Source organism: Osmerus mordax, chromosome 17 (genome assembly GCF_038355195.1).
Source record: "Osmerus mordax isolate fOsmMor3 chromosome 17, fOsmMor3.pri, whole genome shotgun sequence".
NCBI classification, from domain to species: domain Eukaryota; kingdom Metazoa; phylum Chordata; class Actinopteri; order Osmeriformes; family Osmeridae; genus Osmerus; species Osmerus mordax.
The window spans coordinates 8,026,283-8,044,012 of NC_090066.1; the positions used below are offsets into that span (position 1 = coordinate 8,026,283).

At 54.5% G+C, this 17,730-nt stretch overlaps 1 protein-coding gene across 4 annotated transcripts in view; it reads right to left on the reverse strand.

The window, feature by feature from the left end:
* sbf1 (SET binding factor 1) overlaps positions 1 to 17,730 on the reverse strand; it is a 37,905-nt gene that overhangs the window by 5,427 nt on the left and 14,748 nt on the right. For 2 of the 4 annotated variants that reach the window (XM_067254538.1, XM_067254536.1), the window contains exons 6-33: positions 14,475 to 14,580; positions 14,148 to 14,280; positions 13,821 to 13,929; positions 12,855 to 12,968; positions 10,366 to 10,557; positions 10,083 to 10,211; positions 9,891 to 9,989; positions 9,364 to 9,574; positions 9,132 to 9,244; positions 8,846 to 8,995; positions 8,672 to 8,740; positions 8,366 to 8,527; positions 7,905 to 8,191; positions 7,611 to 7,783; positions 7,428 to 7,501; positions 5,879 to 6,071; positions 5,639 to 5,766; positions 5,330 to 5,505; positions 3,962 to 4,098; positions 3,624 to 3,831; positions 3,326 to 3,522; positions 3,049 to 3,186; positions 2,802 to 2,897; positions 2,356 to 2,430; positions 1,340 to 1,512; positions 976 to 1,152; positions 695 to 796; positions 408 to 593 (exon numbers count right to left, since the gene is read on the reverse strand). In XM_067254538.1, the coding sequence (XP_067110639.1) occupies positions 408 to 593; positions 695 to 796; positions 976 to 1,152; positions 1,340 to 1,512; positions 2,356 to 2,430; positions 2,802 to 2,897; positions 3,049 to 3,186; positions 3,326 to 3,522; positions 3,624 to 3,831; positions 3,962 to 4,098; positions 5,330 to 5,505; positions 5,639 to 5,766; positions 5,879 to 6,071; positions 7,428 to 7,501; positions 7,611 to 7,783; positions 7,905 to 8,191; positions 8,366 to 8,527; positions 8,672 to 8,740; positions 8,846 to 8,995; positions 9,132 to 9,244; positions 9,364 to 9,574; positions 9,891 to 9,989; positions 10,083 to 10,211; positions 10,366 to 10,557; positions 12,855 to 12,968; positions 13,821 to 13,929; positions 14,148 to 14,280; positions 14,475 to 14,580 (4,107 nt within the window). The remainder of the gene's footprint in view (positions 1 to 407; positions 594 to 694; positions 797 to 975; positions 1,153 to 1,339; positions 1,513 to 2,355; positions 2,431 to 2,801; positions 2,898 to 3,048; positions 3,187 to 3,325; positions 3,523 to 3,623; positions 3,832 to 3,961; positions 4,099 to 5,329; positions 5,506 to 5,638; positions 5,767 to 5,878; positions 6,072 to 7,427; positions 7,502 to 7,610; positions 7,784 to 7,904; positions 8,192 to 8,365; positions 8,528 to 8,671; positions 8,741 to 8,845; positions 8,996 to 9,131; positions 9,245 to 9,363; positions 9,575 to 9,890; positions 9,990 to 10,082; positions 10,212 to 10,365; positions 10,558 to 12,854; positions 12,969 to 13,820; positions 13,930 to 14,147; positions 14,281 to 14,474; positions 14,581 to 17,730) is intronic. The other 2 variants (XM_067254539.1, XM_067254540.1) reach the window with 2 other exon arrangements.

Sequence of the window (17,730 nt, forward strand, 5' to 3'; positions counted from 1 at the left end):
ACACAGACACACACACACATCCTACATACAATAATGTTGCGACATCCACGTCAGCAACCTGGCAAAAAAACAGGAAGCCCTTTCACGCACGACGGCTAGCACACACGCCCGGGACGCGCTCGAGCGCAGAGCCACATGACCGAAGGACAAACATGCGGCCGCCTTTCACACAGATATGACGAGCCTCCGAGAAGAAAAAAACAAAAGGGGGGAGGAAGGAAGAGCGTTTGAAATCGCTCACTGAAGCGCGACAACCAGGATACGGTCACGCCAAGGAGGGCAGACGACACACAAAACACCTCGGGGAGAGAACCGTCTCTCGAAAACACAAACATGTTGAAAAAGGGAAACGCGCGTACGCGCTACATGGGCTCTCCCTGTTAACGCACGCACGCACACACGCGCACCTGGTGCACGCAGTCGAGGAACTGCAGGAAGACGGGGGTGAAGCCGCTGCTCTGGCTGGCCAGCGTCTGGGCGCCGCGGTGACTGAAGCGGTGGCCGAACGACAGCCACTCCTTCTCCACCAGCAGGCGGAAGCCGTCGAAGGTGCGGTAGTACGGGTCGGACAGCAGCTGCACCAGGGACACCACCTGGGGAGCGGGGCGCAGGAGAGACGTGTTAGCACGCGTGTGGGGGGGGGGGGGGTTATATGTGATGTGTGTGGACGAGGGGGGGGGGGGGGGGGGGGCACCTGCGTGGTGACGTCCCAGCCGTCCTCCAGGCTGACCATGACGGAGGACCCTGTGTCGAGCAGCTCCACCACCAGGACGGACACCTGCAGCACCCTGTTCAGCTGCACACACACACACACACACACAGTGAGGATGAACACATCTCGTCTATCAAAGAAAGAGTCCATCCACTTACTAACGGTAAACAATCTCCTCTCACCCAACACATTATCGGGCACAGACAAAAACAGGCAAACACACACACACACCAGAACCCACTAGCTCGGCGTGCTGTGCTTACCAGACACATCCACTCCGACTCCTCCAGGCAGCGGAGGAAGGTCATGCTGGGGTCGCTGGTGGCCGAGCTGGGCACGCACGCCTTCATCAGCTTCTTGAAGCTGTTCTTCACCTGCCGCACGTCACACACCTCGATGGGCACCACCTCCCACTGCTGGAACGAGTCCTGCTTCCCTCCCTGCATCACACACACACACACACATCAATATCAACAGGGCTTCTATCCTGCTGTCTCACACACACACATGTATGAAGCCATTGATGCTTTGAGGGGGGGGGGGGGGGGGGGTTGACACCAGAGCACAAGAGAATGGGCAACAGAACAGTCATGGCTGTATGGTTCAGTGTCTGTATGTGTGTGTTACCTTGAGCTGGGCCTTGTCCCCTATGATGTAGAGGTAGGCCCTCTGCTGTCTGAAGAGCAGGGCGTCGCTGGGCCCCCCGTTGGGCTGGGGAGACTCCTTCCCCGCCAGCCTGGTCCCGATGTCGGGGTTGTAGGCACTCAGACGCCCGCTGCCCCGGATGCTGCCCCACTTGCCTGGGACACACACACGCACACACAGGGGGAGGTCATGACCAGCGAGCCTTCAGCCGTCGTCACAGAGAGTCAATCACGTGGGGTGTTGGAGGCTGTGCGTGTGTTCATGTGCGTTCGTGTTGTACTGTGCACAGCTACAGCTCTACTGCTAAACATGCCGGTGAGACACTGGGCTGCAGGAGGGGAGGTTTGGACAGAAGTCGATCACAGACATACTCCGTGTCCCTGAAGAGTCACAGCAATCGTCACGCAGGAGGGACAAGACAGTAGTAATCAAACACGCAACGGACAGTAGCAATCAAACACGCAACAGACAGTAGCAATCAAACACGCAACAGACAGTAGCAATCAAACACGCAACAGACAGTAGTAATCGAACACGCAACAGACAGTAGCAATCAAACACGCAACAGACAGTAGTAATCAAACACGCAACAGACAGTAGTAATCGAACACGCAACAGACAGTAGCAATCAAACACGCAACAGACAGTAGTAATCAAACACGCAACAGACAGTAGTAATCAAACACGCAACAGACAGTAGTAATTGAACAGACAGCGGTAATCAAACACAGAGAGCTCGGACAGGGCGTTCTGCAGAGCGGATGCGAGGCCCAATGGGCCAGCATGCCTTGGAAGGACAAGACGCACAGAGAGAGAGAGAGAAGCTATGTCAAAAAAAACAGTTTTGGACGACAAAGTTAGTCCCTGGAGAGGCAGACATCACACCACAGGGAGGGCGGGGCCAACCAGCGCAGACAGACTGACGTCACTGTTAAAGAGATCTGATTGGTTAGATTGGAAGAAGGGGGTGGGGGGGGTCAGGACGGGTCCTACTGTACCTCTGGGAGAGTTCCTGGCCTTGCCTGAGACTTTGGGCTGAGAGAGGGAGATGACCCTTGCCCTCTGACCCAGAGCTGAGGTCAGATGACAGAGATGCTCATTAACCAACACCACAGATGGGAGATGGGTCAACACAACGCACCAGCACACACACACCGACCCAAAGGTGAGCTAGAGATGGTTTTAGGATGATAAAGCTCATCTTTGAGTTGCGACATGCTCAGTTCAGATCCATTTAACATTCCTTAGTGGGGTTGTTTCACAGCCATAACTCACGCATCTCGGAACATATTTCATCTCGGAACATATTTCATCTCTGAAAATATTTCTGTCAGAAAGGTTTTGATGAATGTGTGGTCCTTTAGCGTCAAATACCATTCGTCCACACACTGTACCCTCACATACACTGTACACACACTGTACACACACACACACGGCCTCTCACCTCCTCTGCTGAAGGTTCCAGGGATGTCCTCCTTGTTCCCCATCACCTGCTTCATCAGGACTCCGATCTTGGGCTGCCTCAGCTTGTCCGACGAGTCTGGGAAGAGACACAGCCATCGTCCAATCACACGTACCGGTATGTGTGTGAGGGGGGGGCAACACATGTCTGTGAATGTGTGCATGTCCACATTCGCATTTGTGTATCTCCATGCTTAGCTGTAGGTATGTAAGTGTGTGTGTGTATGTACCTGAGGTGCTCATGTGTGTGGAGGTGAAGCCACTGAGTGTGTTCCTCCCGCTGGGCTCGCTGTAGGAGGGCATGGAGCTGATGATGGCCTGCAGGTACTTCTCCTGCTCCAGACTGGTCGAGTCTGCCTGGGACGGGCCTGCACACACACACACACACGTCAAACAACGCCGATCTCTCAACCCTCAGAAGGTCCATATCACGTTCCCTGACGGGCCAGAGCCGTCTGGGCCGGTGTGCATCACGTCCTGTGGGCTGGGTGGAGTGTCTCTGCTCACCGGCGGTGGGGTTGTTGGGGGACTTGAAGAAGCCCACCACTCCCTTGGCGTGCAGGCCTGCCGAGCGCAGCAGGACGGCCTTGGTCCGCGAGTTCCTCCAGCACACCACCGGGAAGCGGTTCTGCCGGTAGCACCGCGAGATCCGCTGGATGGTCGTGTCTGGGATGCTCTGAGGCACGATCAGCAGGCCTGGGTAACTGGAGCACACACACACACACACAGGTCGCTCATGGTTAGATGCTGTCGGTTGTGGTCAGGTTCTGGTTGAGGTCCTTCAGGGCGGTGGAAGGTCCCTAACCTCCTGCAGACAGTGTACATGCGGTTGACGGTGGAGATGCGGAAGGGCTCGTTCTTGGAGCGGGTCAGGCTGTTACTGAGCGTGCCCAGACCCAGCCGCTGGTAGTCCCGGCAACAGGCCCGCTCCACTACGTTGCTCATGGTCTGCCTGTCGGACGAGCGGATGGTGGAGGAGAGGGTGAGGGAGCTCTGGTCCAGCTCTTCTGACACTGCAGACACACAAACACACACACCATCACACACAATTGTTAGATAGCAGCAACATACAGGGACCATGTAGGGAGCGTGGACGTGGCTGGTGTGTGTCTGGTGTGTGTCTGGCTGCGCCGGGGGCTCCACCTGAGAGGTCGTCTTCGTCCAGCTCGGACTGCAGGCTTCCCCGGTTCTCCCAGGTCGGGGGGGCGTACTTCTTCCGGGTCACGTACTGCCGGCCGATGGTCCGCTTGGCGCTCTTCACCAGGTTTTTGGACAGAGTTCTGAGAGGTCGGGGGGGACGGGGCAGGGGTGGAGGGAAATAAAGAGAATACAGGAAAGGACGTCAAATCGCTGATTAGAGAAAACAGCCTAACGAGGGGGCCGGCGACGTCCGCGAGCGTGAAAGGGGGCGTTTTCCAACCACGGCCAATCAAGACAGAGGCGCATTCCAGCACCGGGGCCCATCTCAGTCTGGGCTGCATCATGAAAGCATCCTCTAGGCAGGGGGAGAGTGCTGCTGGCTGAGCCTGGCGCTGGCAGGGGGAGGGGGGGAGGGAGGGAGGGAGGGAGGGAGGGAGGGAGGGAGGGAGGGAGGGAGGGAGGGAGGGAGGGAGGGAGGGTGTTGTGGCGAGGTTAATGTCTCTGAATGGAGTCTTTTAGTGCAACGACACGCCGCTCAGAGATGGAAACAGCGACCAGGGAGGCTGTCACATTTTCCACCGCTGAATTATTCATTGGGCTGCTCTGCTTTTTTTCATACCCCACAGGAGAGCGAGAGAGAGAGAGAGAGAGAGAGAGAGAGGGAGAGAGAGGGAGAGAGAGACAGAGAGAGAGCGAGAGAGAGAAAGGGGCACCAGGGGGTGTATGTATTGTACCAGGATGGAAAGTGGACAGTAGGATGTGAAACAGTCTCATTCCTCAGGCCCTTCAGAGCTGGCTCTGAATAAATGAGTACGAGGGTGCAGCCAGCAGAATTAAACAGGCAGCTTTCCGGAAACATGCAATGTTCTCACACACGCGTCAACCCCAACCACGCCGCTGATGCACTTGCACTTGCAAGTAAGAGACCAAAACGCACCGGCAACCCTAAGTGGCATCCTACCACGCGCTCATACACCCGTGAACGCTCGCACCACCAGCACTCTTGACTATATACAATTCTGTCGTTAAACCCACTTCAGCCCACAACTCCTTAAAAACAGCCTGGACACGTCCTGAGAGCTGGGACGTGCGGAAACACCCAGGCGGCAGAGAGCAGGGCAGGAACGTGACGTCTCCTCCGACAGAGCAGTTCAGCGCCGGGTCGGTCGCGTACGTCGTCGGGGCGGTGCCGTGTCATCTCAGCCCGCGTGCGAGCTACGGCGTGGGAGGTCGAAAGGCGCCTTTCGAAAGGCGTCGGATGCCGTCGGGAGAATCTGGGCCTAACTGAGCTCGCGCGGGATTGATGGTTCTGGGGCTGCAGAACGCCGGCGACAGTGGCGCTTCTGTGTGTGTGTGTGTGTGTGTGCTTACTTCAGGGACTGGTTCTTGTCCTTGGTCTTGTGCTCCACCACCATCTTGCTGCCCTGGCCCACGGTGAAGGCGAAGGTGCCCTGGACGTGCTGCGGGTAGCGCAGCTTGTGCATGTGCTTCCTGAACACCTCGGCCAGGTCCGACGCCACCTCCTCGTCGAACGCTATCTTCATCAGCTGGGCGGGGCGGGAACACGCGCGCACACACACACACACAGGCTGGTTAGAGGAGGAGCTGGGGGGGGAGGGAGGGAAATGGGGTAGTGGGGGCAGGAGGTTGGATGGATGGATGAGGAGAGGAAAGGAGAACCTGGAAGGTGCAGGAGCGTAGCTGCAGTCCCTCCTGGATGAACTGGTCCATGGGCAGGCTGACGGAGATCTTCTTCTCCTTGGTCAGCGAGGCGATGGGGAACGAGCGCGTGACCACCTGCTCCCCGACTACACAGGAGGGAGACGCGCCATCAGGCAAGAAGGGGGTGTTTAGGAGGGTGTGTGTGGCCTCGTCCACACGCACGCACACGCGCGCGCGTCTGTGGGCTCCTGGTCTTACCGAGAGCGTCGGTGGGCGTTCCCTTGAAGATGAGGCGGTAGTTGGTGAGGAAGATGGCGCCCTCGGCGGGCAGCAGGGGGGGGCCCCCCATCACCCCCGTGGGCTCCTCGCGCCCGTCCGGGATCAGGTGCACCCGCATGCCGTCCATCACCAGCTCCTCCCCTGCTAGCAGAACAGGCCTCAGCAGCTTGGGCTGGAGGGAGGGAGGGAGGGAGGACATAGGAGGTAGAGAGAGGTAGAGAGGTAGAGAGAAGAGAGTGGTCAGTGCTTTCTGTTCTGCAGTCCTAAACATGGCACACCAACATGAACAGGTACACCATGCTGCTGAGTTAGTCTCCAAACTCAATCAATATTTGGCCAACTGGACAAATGTCACACCAACCCAGAGCTCATGCCTTCACATCCATGCCAGAGAACATGACACCCCACTGGAGCAAAACTGCTATTTCCAACCTTGCAATTAATTAAGTACCTACCTACGGATATCACGCAACAAAAGTCAAAACACAAAACTCGATATGACGACTTCTGGCCCCGTTATTTGTTGTTATTGGTTTTCTGGGTATGCAAATGACGACAAAGTGGTGGGATCTTGGCTGAGTTAGCCTGTTTGACATCAAACTAAATAAGCAGAAGGAGAAATTCAGACAAATATGTGTGCTGTATGCTTACAGAGACTCTGGTGGACTTGTGTGTGTACAATTCTCCCAAACTGGGAAATATCCATGGAATGAAATTGTGGTACACAAAATACCATCAGAAGACCAGTCTAGGGTCTGGCAGTGAGAGTCTGTCTCTGGGCATTGACATCACTTCCTGTCTCCCCTCCCTGCTGGTCAGCTTATTCAGGGGGCAACTGCGCCAAACAAAGTGGTTCCACTAATGAAAAAAAGAATTGTGTGTTTTATAACCCATTCCATAATCTGTTGCACAACAGCACCTGATTCCCTGTATCCTCGTGAGGGGATTTGAAGCGCTTAGTCAGCGCAAAACACAATGCATTATGGGATTAGGAGGAGATCTCTCAGGTACAGTATTACACAGGGGAGCAAAGCCCACAGTCCAGCTCAAATTAACCAGATTCATGGTAGATTGGTGTTTGAAACTGATATTTGGCAGGATAAGGGCTTGGAGTTGTCACGGATACAGAGACGCGATGTTAAGCTACCTTTGTTCACCAGCGAGCAGCACACTCCTAGAAACAGACCGAGCACACAGCACCCTTCTGTCTGAAGGCACACAGGTCTCTGTAGTCTGACAGGCCCCCCGAGGACTACAAGGCCCAGCATGCACCACTGTAGAAGGAGTCTGCTAGGCTTGTAGGGGGGGGGGGGGGGGGGGGGGGGGGATCAGAGAAGGAACGACAACATCCGGCATGCACCGCTCAGGCAGATTGTGTGAGTTACGCGGCAACGTTGTTGGGACAGACGTACCTGCCGTGCCACTGTGACACTGAGCTGTAGGGATTGGTGGAGGGGGGGATGGGCGGGTCTGGCCTGGGTTCGGCGTGGCCTTTGTCCAGCGGAATGTAAAAGAAGGAATTGGTTACCTTTTGGATCGGCGGCAGTCGCTTGCTCTCCCTGTGGACTGCATCCAACGTCTCAATGTGCATCTGGACGATATCTGAGAGGAACCACACAGGAGCGGATCAGAGGCGCCCCACCATGAATGTTACCCCACCCCTCAGGGGGCCCCCGGTGTCCCAGCCACGCCTCCTGACCTCCGTTCCTACCTGGTATCATCGTGTGGAGGGCCTTCAGGTGTTCGTTGGTCACGCCGCTCTCGTTGCACACCTTGTCCACGAAGCGGTTGATGAAGCGCACCACCGAGTTGGCCACGTCCGACACCTCGGCGTCCTCGAAGCCGCTCTCCGTGTCGTAGCTCTCCGCCATGCTCCCAGCGATGCTGGGGGGATGGGCGACAGCGGCGGGTGACGGCTCCGCAGACAAACCCCCCCCCCACCCCAATAAAGGTCCCGTTCCCACAAGTACGAAAAGCGTGAAAAACAAGGAAGGGTCGTCTGCACCTGTTGGTGTACCTGTTGGTGACGTAGCTGTTGCTGACGCTCTCCACGTCCCCCCCCAGGCCGGACGAGCGCAGCAGCCGGTTCTTGCTGGTGTCCAGGGGCAGCAGCAGGTAGCTCATGCGGTTGGCGTAGTGGATGGCCTGGCTGAACACCGTGCTCTCCTCCTTCTGCACGCGCTCCGTCTGCAGGTCCTTGCTCAGCGTGGGCCACAGGCGGCTCTGCTCCGACGCCAGGTCCAGGGCGCTCAGCAGCCCCTGGCCTCCGCCCGCTTCACGCACCTCCTGGGACTGGGGGGGGGGAGCGAGGCAAAGGGGGAAAAAGGTCACTGATCGATCGGTGGATTTCGGTTAAAGGCCTCACCTTAAGACGTCACCACCGGACAAAAAACTGTGGTGGGGATCACCGCTCAACACACGGTCAGCCCTGGGGGGCAGCAGGGTGGGGGGATGGGGGGTCCTTACAGGGCTCAGCTGCTGTTCCGCCTCCTCCGTCTCCAGGTACAGGGCCCGGATGTGGTTCTGGACGTCGCTGTAGAACATGGCCTCCCAGAACTGCATGGTGGTCCACACCATGTGCTCCTGAACGCAGCTGTAGGCAAACTGGGTGATGCCCGCCCCCAGTTTCTGTCACACACACACGGGGGGAAAACCATCGTGACGGTTAGGGGAGAGAGAGAGAGAGCTTCTCGCGACACGAGGAGGAACAACGAGGGAACACTGTGTGGGCTTGGTAAAAAAAAAAGGCGTGGCCGTAAGATGGGTCCTCACCCTGCAGAAGGCGGTGACCAGGGGCAGGAGGGCGGCGGCGATCCCGTGCTCGTCGATGTGGGAGCAGTCCTGAGCGAGGACGAGGAGAGCAGAGATTATGTGATTGGCCGGATTGCGGCCATGCCGCGGCGGCTCCGCGGAACGCTCGTCCGGGGAGAGGGGGGGGGCTCTTACCTGTAAGGTGCAGTTCATCATGCGGACGATGTAGTCGAACTGCTGGTCGTCCAACACGGCCCGGTTCTGCAGCACGTGCTGGTTGAGTTCCTGGGTCAGACACACCCTGGCCGCCCGGCCCTTCAGCGCCCGCAGTACCGCTGGCATCAGCTAGGGGGCGAGAGAGAGAGAGAGAGAGAGATAGTGGCAGCACATTAACAACGCTAGTCTTTTACTATGGCCATGGTTACGGTATTGGAGGTATTAAACGAGATAAGGTTGAGGCAGCCATGCGGTTGTCTCTCACCTTCTTAGCCTCCAGCATCTTGTTCTCGAAGATGTAGGTGATGCAGTTGCGGACCACCTCCAGCCTGCGAGCGCTGTTAGCCAGGACGTTCCCATTCCTGTCGACGATGTCTCCTGGAACAACACCAACAGCCAGGAGTCAGAACACCCCCCCAGTCCACACTGGCTCTAGTAACACATGCTGAGGTGACGGAAGGTTTCCGGAACGTTCTTCACGCTCGAGCTCGGCTCACCCAACGGGGGTCCGGAGGGCACCATGCCCTTCACCTCTGCCTTGACCACGGGAGGCGCCGTCCTGAGCTTGGCGGCGGCGTGGTCGACAAAGAGCTCGACCGTAACGTCGTCCAGCGGGGGGAAGGGCTCCTTGTTCTGGGGGGCGTTCTGACCCGGGCTCTCGCTCGGCCGCTGGACCTTATGCATGGCCACCGCAGGGTACGGGTTCTCCTGAGAGGGGTTGAGAACATAAAAAAAAAAAGATTGACTCACATTTAGTCATTTAGCAGACGCTCTTATCCAGAGCGACTCACAGTAAGTACAGGGACATTCCCCCGAGGCAAGTAGGGTGAAGTGCCTTGCCCAAGGACACATGGTATTTTTTGGCACGGCTGGGAATCGACCCGGAAATCTTCTGATTACTAGCCCGATTCCCTAACCGCTCAGCCACCTGACTCAATAAATAACGTTAGAAAGCATGAGAACAAGACTACGTTTGGCTCTGAGATAAACCCTGTGTGGTTGTGGTTGTGTTTGTGGCCCGTACGTTCTTGAAGAGCTGCTCGGCCAGCTCCTTGACGTGATTCATGACTTTGTGAGGGCAGCTCTCCTCCTGGCGGACGCGCTCCACCTGATTGGCTACCAGCTGCAGAGAGACAGGAGGAAGGCGGTTAGACGCCGCCCCGCGCTTCCCTGGTCGCTCTGCGGGGCGAGGAGGCCGATTTCAAATGGCGCTTACGTCGTCGAACAGATCGGTGGCCCTGTAGGGCGGCCCCCTCTCCGAGACGAACCCTGCGAACGCCATCCCGTCTAGAACCTTCATCAGGAAGTCATCCTCAGACAGAGCTCTCTGGCCCAGGAACGCAGCCTGACGGACACACACACACACACACACATCACAAATCACACAGGAATAACAAACACACCATCCCAAACGCCAGTGACTCAGCATCTCATCAGCTTGCCAGACCAGCCAGCACGTGTCATTTAGAGTCCTTCCGACTCCCATCTGGCTGTGGTACCTTATGGAAGCGGATGACGGGCTCTGGGTGGATCCGGATGATGTGCAGGCACCAGCGGTAGCCCTGGAAGAGGTGAGCAAACAGCCACAGGAACACGGCCCGGATCTCCTTGTCCTGGATCTTGAGGGAGGAGGGCTGGGTGGAGGACGGGGGGAAGGCATGGTCGGCTATCTCCAGCTCCGGGTCCAACACCTGCGCGCAGGACACGGGCGCCAGGGTGAGTCACGCTCGGCAGCACAAGCACTTCTCAGAACACACGAGCTGGGATGGCTTATCACAATGTCACCGCAATGAATCATTTGGCTTTATGGCACTGTCGCGTCGTGGCATAAAAATAAAAAAAAACCTGACCACAGCATACTATCAGGTTAAAAGCTTTTGGAAAAAAATTATTACTTGGAAGGCTCCCTGGAAGCCTGATTCGGACAGACTAAACAGTGGCACGTATTCAGGCAGCCATTAACTAGATTAGCCCCAGGTCTCCCTAGGAGGTGAATAACACATGCAGCTCATTTGAGAGGAGAGCAGCGCTCTGCAAAGCCACGGCAGCTGAACAACTATCTACAGCCTCATCAGTGCAGGCCCCTCTCCCCGCGCCAACAAAACTTCTCCGGTAGATCAAACTAATTCATTATGCCTCCGATTCAGAAGCAGTGCTATCGGTTTTCGCAATTATTCCCCGTGTTCCGCTCCAGGGTCCTTTGTGTGAACTGGCCAGTCTGGGGCTCAGTCCTCTGTGAGAATGCCAGTCAGGACTTCCAGACAGACAGGGTCAAGGGGGCTTGAGACTAGGGCTGTGGCTGGGGCTGTGGCTGTGGCTGGGGCAGAGGCTGGGGCAGAGGCTGGGGCAGAGGCTGGGGCCATAGACACACAGCAGGTGCAGACAGACATGCACAGTGTCCACACGGAGTAAGTGGAGCTGTGTGTGTGTGTGTGTTACGGACAACAAAACTACACACACACACAGTACTGGCTGATGATAGTGGCCGAATCCCCCCCCCAGTCAAAGCTTGCAGAACAACTGGGCTTGGCTCCAGTGGCACTCTCTCTCTCCACCGATGCAAAGCCAGCACTATGGACAAACTAGCCAGCACATTGCTGTTGAACTAGCCCATTCTGCATCATCACTGGCTCTCACTTTTGCTATCGAAGCGCAATGCTAGCTACAGACGCCCCCGTCCGAGCTTGAAGACAGGAAGGATGTGAGACGGGTTCAGGAAACCACAGCTCCCCCCCAGTCCCCTTCGTCAAGTCTGGTTCAGATACGTGTCACAGTGCTGGTGTGTGGGAGGCCACAGGCACAGGGCTGTTACTCATGCTGGCATGGTGCTAGCAGGTGCCTGGCAATCTACAAGGAACTACTTCAAACATCCTGGAGTGTTTGAACAACGTTCCTCTGATCTCTGTTGTTAACCATTTGGAGCTGTTGAACAATGGCAAATGTACATATTTGTTAGGCGTTCTGGGAATGCCATCCAAATAAACATGCACGCTGTTGCGCAACAACTGCTGCGGAAAACCTCATGCCTGCGGGCATTCAATGGCATGCTGGTCTCTCCTTTCCAAACAAATAAAGTTCCGACCCTCTTGTGATGGTCCGTCGAGGATGAGGACATCCATAAACCAAGACATGAGGATGAGGACACCCATAAACCAAGACATGAGGATGAGGACACCCATAAACCAAGACATGAGGATGAGGACACCCATAAACCAAGACATCGTGAGGATGAGGACACCCATAAACCAAGACATCGTGAGGAGGGGAGGGGGGAGGGGGGGGGACTGACCCACGCCCACCCCCTTCTATTAACTACCACAACAAGCTAGTTTATGACTGTTTCCCTTCATACACTTGGAGTTATTACCTTTACCCGGGAAAGTAGGAATTATCTTTATAATCTTTGCTTTTAACAGCTCCAGATTCCACCAGCAAACTCTTTTGGATTCGTGTTTCTTGTAAAAGCCTTTGATGGGATGCCAGGCTAATGATGTTTACCCCTTACGTTCAAGACAATACACACTTGGAAGATGACATAATACATACTTGGGAGATTGTATTATATGGATTTCCGTGATGTATAAACCTTTATGAGGCTATTGTTTTTAACATTACAAACGTGAGCACTGAGGGGAAATCATAAAGTGTGCGGTAAACAAGGATGCCAGGGTGAGGCTAGTCAGGAAATCTGAACAGGCCTTTTCCAAACAAACAGTGGGCCTTACTTTAATCACTTTATCAGCATTAGATAAACAGATAAGAGACATTTCTAGTAAATGTTGTGGCAAGGAGCCAAAGGACTCCACGGGTGGAGGTTGGTAAGAAGGAAGACAAGCAGTGGGACGCTGCCGCTCTCAAGCTACTGTACGCTGTCCACTGCTTTCGTGAAGAAAAAGAAAACGGAATAGCGAGTTAACGCGTCGAGCTGTGGGAAGCTGCGACCGCTGGACGTCTGCTACGGTGGCCGTCATGGCGATGGGCTGGTTACCATGGAGAGGGCGGTCTGGGTCTGCTGCAGGAGGGGCTCGGGGAGCAGGGAGATGTGGACGCACTCCGGGATGGTCACCGTGCCCCCGTCCAGGTCGGCGATGATCACGTCCAACTGGGGGGGGCGAACACACATACAAGCCCAGTATACATTAGGAGTTATGCTCATTACAGTAGGTGACAGACACACACACAGACAGTCTCTCTCAACAGCTGGTGATTACAGGAGGTAGCTAGCGAGGACTGTCTTCCGTTGAAGACCACACGACGAGTTGCTAAGGAGATAACCTCTCCCCCCCTGACCCCAACATTCATTAATGCATCAACCATGTGGGCTCATTTACAGTAGCGGAACAGCAGTGAGGCAAAGCATGTGGTTCAATGCACACTGCCCCTGGGCCCGGGTATCATTCATTAAACCCTCATTTCGATCCACAACGTTTCGGGAAGAGAACTCTCGGGCAGTCGCACATTCTTGTCGGGACGTGGACGGAGGGTCTTCCTCAATGTCAGCTATATTGGAGACACGTACCTTGGCGCGCCTCACAAAGGCTGCGCTGTTCCGAGTCGGGGAGGTATTCAAACGGCAAGCTCTTCCGCGTGGCCGTACCACAGTGGGACTGCTTGTTAGCACGGACGAACCTGAGACAGGCGGGTCGCGGGGAGGTCACGCCCTACTCTCGGGTTCAAACAAAGGTCGGACCGCCACTAAGCCGTCGGTACGTGATGGGAACCCGAGCCCGCATGAAGACCCCGCACCCAGTTTAGACCCATGTCCCCGACACCGCCTACATGACCACCGAGAGAGAATCATCACAGGGCCTTACAAGAGACCAGGCTCTGTGCTTTACTATCGGCTCCCTATATCTGACTGGATCTATTCTACGTAACTGTAACTCTCGTTCAGCGCGCTAGCTTGTCTTGTTTGGAGTTAGTGTGTGTGTGTGTGTGGAGGGGGGACACCCACCAGTTCCTGTGTCTCGGAGCGGAAGAAGGAGTTGACCCCGATAATGAAGGGGGTGGGGGTGCTCAGCACTTCCAGAAGCTTCCCTGGCAGGATGGGGACGTAGGTGAAGCTGAGAAAGGCATCCGGGGGGGGGGGGGGGGGGGGGGGAACAGGAAGTGGTCATCATCACCAGAGAGGGGATTGCTGGAGGAGTGACATGTAAAGTCCCCACACAGACACACGGTTGTGTGTACACTGCACACACAAGTAGTGATGGATCAGTGACTTTAACTGCGACTCGTGCAAGCTTGGGTAGCAACGCCTGCACGCGCACACACACACACACACCTGTACTTGAGAGGGAACATGATGGCCAGCAGGCCTCGGCAGGCATCTGTCAGCCGCTGGTAGCTGCTGGACAGGAACAGGATCTTGTGTTCCGTCAGAGCGGCGCAGAACAGACACAGGACGTTCACTATACCTGGGGAGGAACACGGAACACACGCAGAGGCACGTTTATCAGGAACCCTGGAGAACGTCTCTATTCTTCTGGACATTATCAAGCTCTTTTTCCAAGATAACAAGTGTTCGTTCTTCCATAGAAATGGCATAAAGACAGATTCGAGATGCTTCGTTGGCCGGTGGCAGCCGAAGGGGGATTGTGATTGGTCGTACCGAGCTGCCTGAAGAGCTGAGCCACGCTGCTCCCGCTGACGGGGAGGGACTCGTTGATGGGCGTCTGGATGACCTGCCTGTCCCCCGCTCCCAGAGTTATTGTCCTCTACAGAGGGAGAGAGAGAGGCAGAGAGAGACAGAGAGAGAGAGAGAGAGAGAGAGAGAGAGAGAGAGAGGGGGGGGGGGGGGGGTGTAGGGGAGGAGAAAGACAAAAACGGGGGGTGGGGGGGGAGTGTGAACACTCTTTCACTGGAAATTGGGTTTAACAGCTGTACTTTACACAATCACAGAAAGGCGTCAGGGTTACGGGGAAGGTGAAGGTGGTTTGGAGGAAAGAGGTCGAGTCATGGAGGGCTTAGTCGGTACATGCCAATTACACTGGCCATTTCAGCTGGATGAAGTCCACAAACTCCATAGCAACCCCTATTGCATAGGGAGGTCTCAATCAGAGCACCATATCAATGGGCCTTTATGGAAGAAAAATGCCAAGGACATGCCAGGTTCTACACACAGGCACTGCTACAAATGAGTGTGTGTGTGCGTGTGTGCATGTAAAGGGCAGAGTTCAGAGTCACGGACAAAATAGATTTATCAGGGATTTTAGCATTCGCGTTGTGCGTGCAAGTGGGCCAAATACTTTATAGATCTGTTGTTTCACACAACTGTAATGATCCTCATTTTCAATTGAGCTTTTTTTTTATCAAGTCAATGGCAGTGTGTTTAATTTGACGGTGTTCAGCATCCATTGCATCCAGAAGAGAGATGGGTTTCCTAATCAGGGAGGTTATTCTACGGTAGTCTTGGCTGTGGAGAGATCAGAGGAACGCTGTGGAACGTATGCAGAGCTTGAGACAGGAAGCACAGGCTGGGAACTAGCCAATCACAGACAACCACGTTTAGAGCAGCTATGCCCCGCCCCTGAGCAGAACACAGCCGGTATGGAGACACACCCCCGTGCCTCACTGCTACACGTGGAAGTCTCCAGAATTTCAAGTACTTTCAGACAGTTCAACACCATTTCTTTACTTTGCATTGACACTATTTCAATGTTTTTATTCATTTGACAGCTCATTTGAGAGGTTAGCTCAAATGTCAATTGTCATGGAAACAGGTCTGCCCATAGCGGCATTGTGGCCGTCTGAAAGTGCTTCAAATCCAGCTGCCAGGCAGGCTGTCCCAGAGTATGAGCAGAGACAGGACAGGCTAGGGTTGGCAGCACATGCTCTCACAGGCAGCAGCAGCAGAAGAGTTGTTCAGACACCACTACTGAGAGCCAACACCTGATCACTCACTATTCATCTGACTCTTAGAGGGCCCTAGGAATGCAGCCAGCCAATAACAAAATGGATCTTAGTGATTGGATCAGCTGTTGGTCACAGATTGAGTCTCATCAGAGCGTTTTGATTGGGTTCCCCCCTCCTCCCTGGCGGGAGAAGGGGCTGCGTCTGGATTGGTCGAGCAGGACAGGGGGGCGGAGATAGGGAGAGGATGGGATACAAGGAGAGAGGATTTCCGGTGCAGAACTAGGAGAGACAGGAGCTGATTGGTTGGAAAGGAGAATAAAGTCAAGGCGTACCAAACTCTCAGAACTCTCCTCCTGGCCCGGCTATACATCACCCCCCCAGACAAAGAGAGAGAGAGAGACAGAGAGAGAGAGAGACAAAGAGAGAGACCACAGCAGAACACACAGGTTAGACAACACTGGACCGAGGGAGCAGAGCCCCAAACAACAAAAAAACGACAGGACACTTGACAACACACGACAACACAAACACACAGCAGCTAGACCAGCATGTTGAACATGACCAAACAAGCGAGGACAACGGCAGCTCCTCTACAGCGCGACTGTACGGGAGCCCTGGAGATGCATCGAGGTTTGACGTGAGGCCTGGTGGATGAAACGCAACACCGTCGGCAGGGCAGCAGGGTTCTGGATGGGTCGCATCACACGGTTCGTTCCGACGACATCCCGGAACTAGACGGGGGAGTTCTTGACTGGGGCAACGTTGGCATATTTGTATAAAGCGCACACCTATGGTAAGGACTTATTGTTTCTCAATGAATGTTTGATCCAAAAGGCCTCTCTGGAGAACAGCCAGTGCCAGTTCTTGGCAGCGGGACAGAGAGTGTACTTGGGCTGTAATGCCCGCTGGTAAATGAGAGTCACAGTGGAGACACAGTATAGATTTACAACCATAATTCAACCGCTCAAGCCGAAATTAGCTACGTGCATGTGCCAGCAACACCTTCTTCACACGTGTATGCGCTTCAACTCCAAACGTGTCGTTCAGTCTCGCTACGATTCTCTCCGACATAAGTGCATGCTCTCTCTTTCACACACGCACCACCAGATCTAGACAGGTGACATTTCAGAGCACATATCGTACAGGCCAGGGTATCTGTGCTAAAGGTTGACTTGTGAGACAGGGTTGCCAGGTAGTCCGGGATAATGATGGGTCGCTGCAGAAGACTGCAGTGATCCAAGTTGGTATGACAGCGGTTTGACGCGACATGATCGGGCAGGGGCTTAATGTCTGACACCTCCCTGGTGCAGTGACCTCAGAGAGAAGTCTAGAACCAGTCTCACACATCTGACTGTGTTTACACCAAAGCGTCCTATTCAATAGTAAATGAAGAACTATCTGTACTCCATCACCAAAAGGCTGAAAGTGTGTGTGTGTGTACAATATTTTTGGTTTTGTTTGTCTAAGATGTGTGTGTGTAAAAGTGTACTGTGTGCAGTGTGTCTGGGCCTTTGTGTGTTAATGCTGATTAGTCCCGTGTCTCTCTTTCAGACAGGGCAGCCAGCTAGGAGGCCATCTGCTGCCCCATATGGTCTCCCAGCACTGGAGCGCACAACAACACAGTGTGTGTGCGTCCGTGCGCGTGTGTGCGCGTGCGTGTGTGTGTGATTACAGTGATGTCATTTGATCCACTCCAAACTACAGGAAACAAACAAATCAAAGTCAAATCATTTCAGTAATTTGTAAAAGGGTCAAAGGATCATTAACCCAAAAAGATTGATTAAGAAAGAGTAAATAATGATGCGACTGTAAAGTCCAGTAAAGCAGTGCCATCAATGAATTTGATTCGTGCGACAACAACAAAAAACAAGACAATTAAAAAGATTGATTGGTATGACAAATTCAGCCACAAATCCAACAAGGTCCCTCCCATTAATCACCATGATTTTGAGTTCCAGCAAAATAAGTAAAAAAAAAAACAAATAAAAATAACATTCAAATTGAAAGTGCAC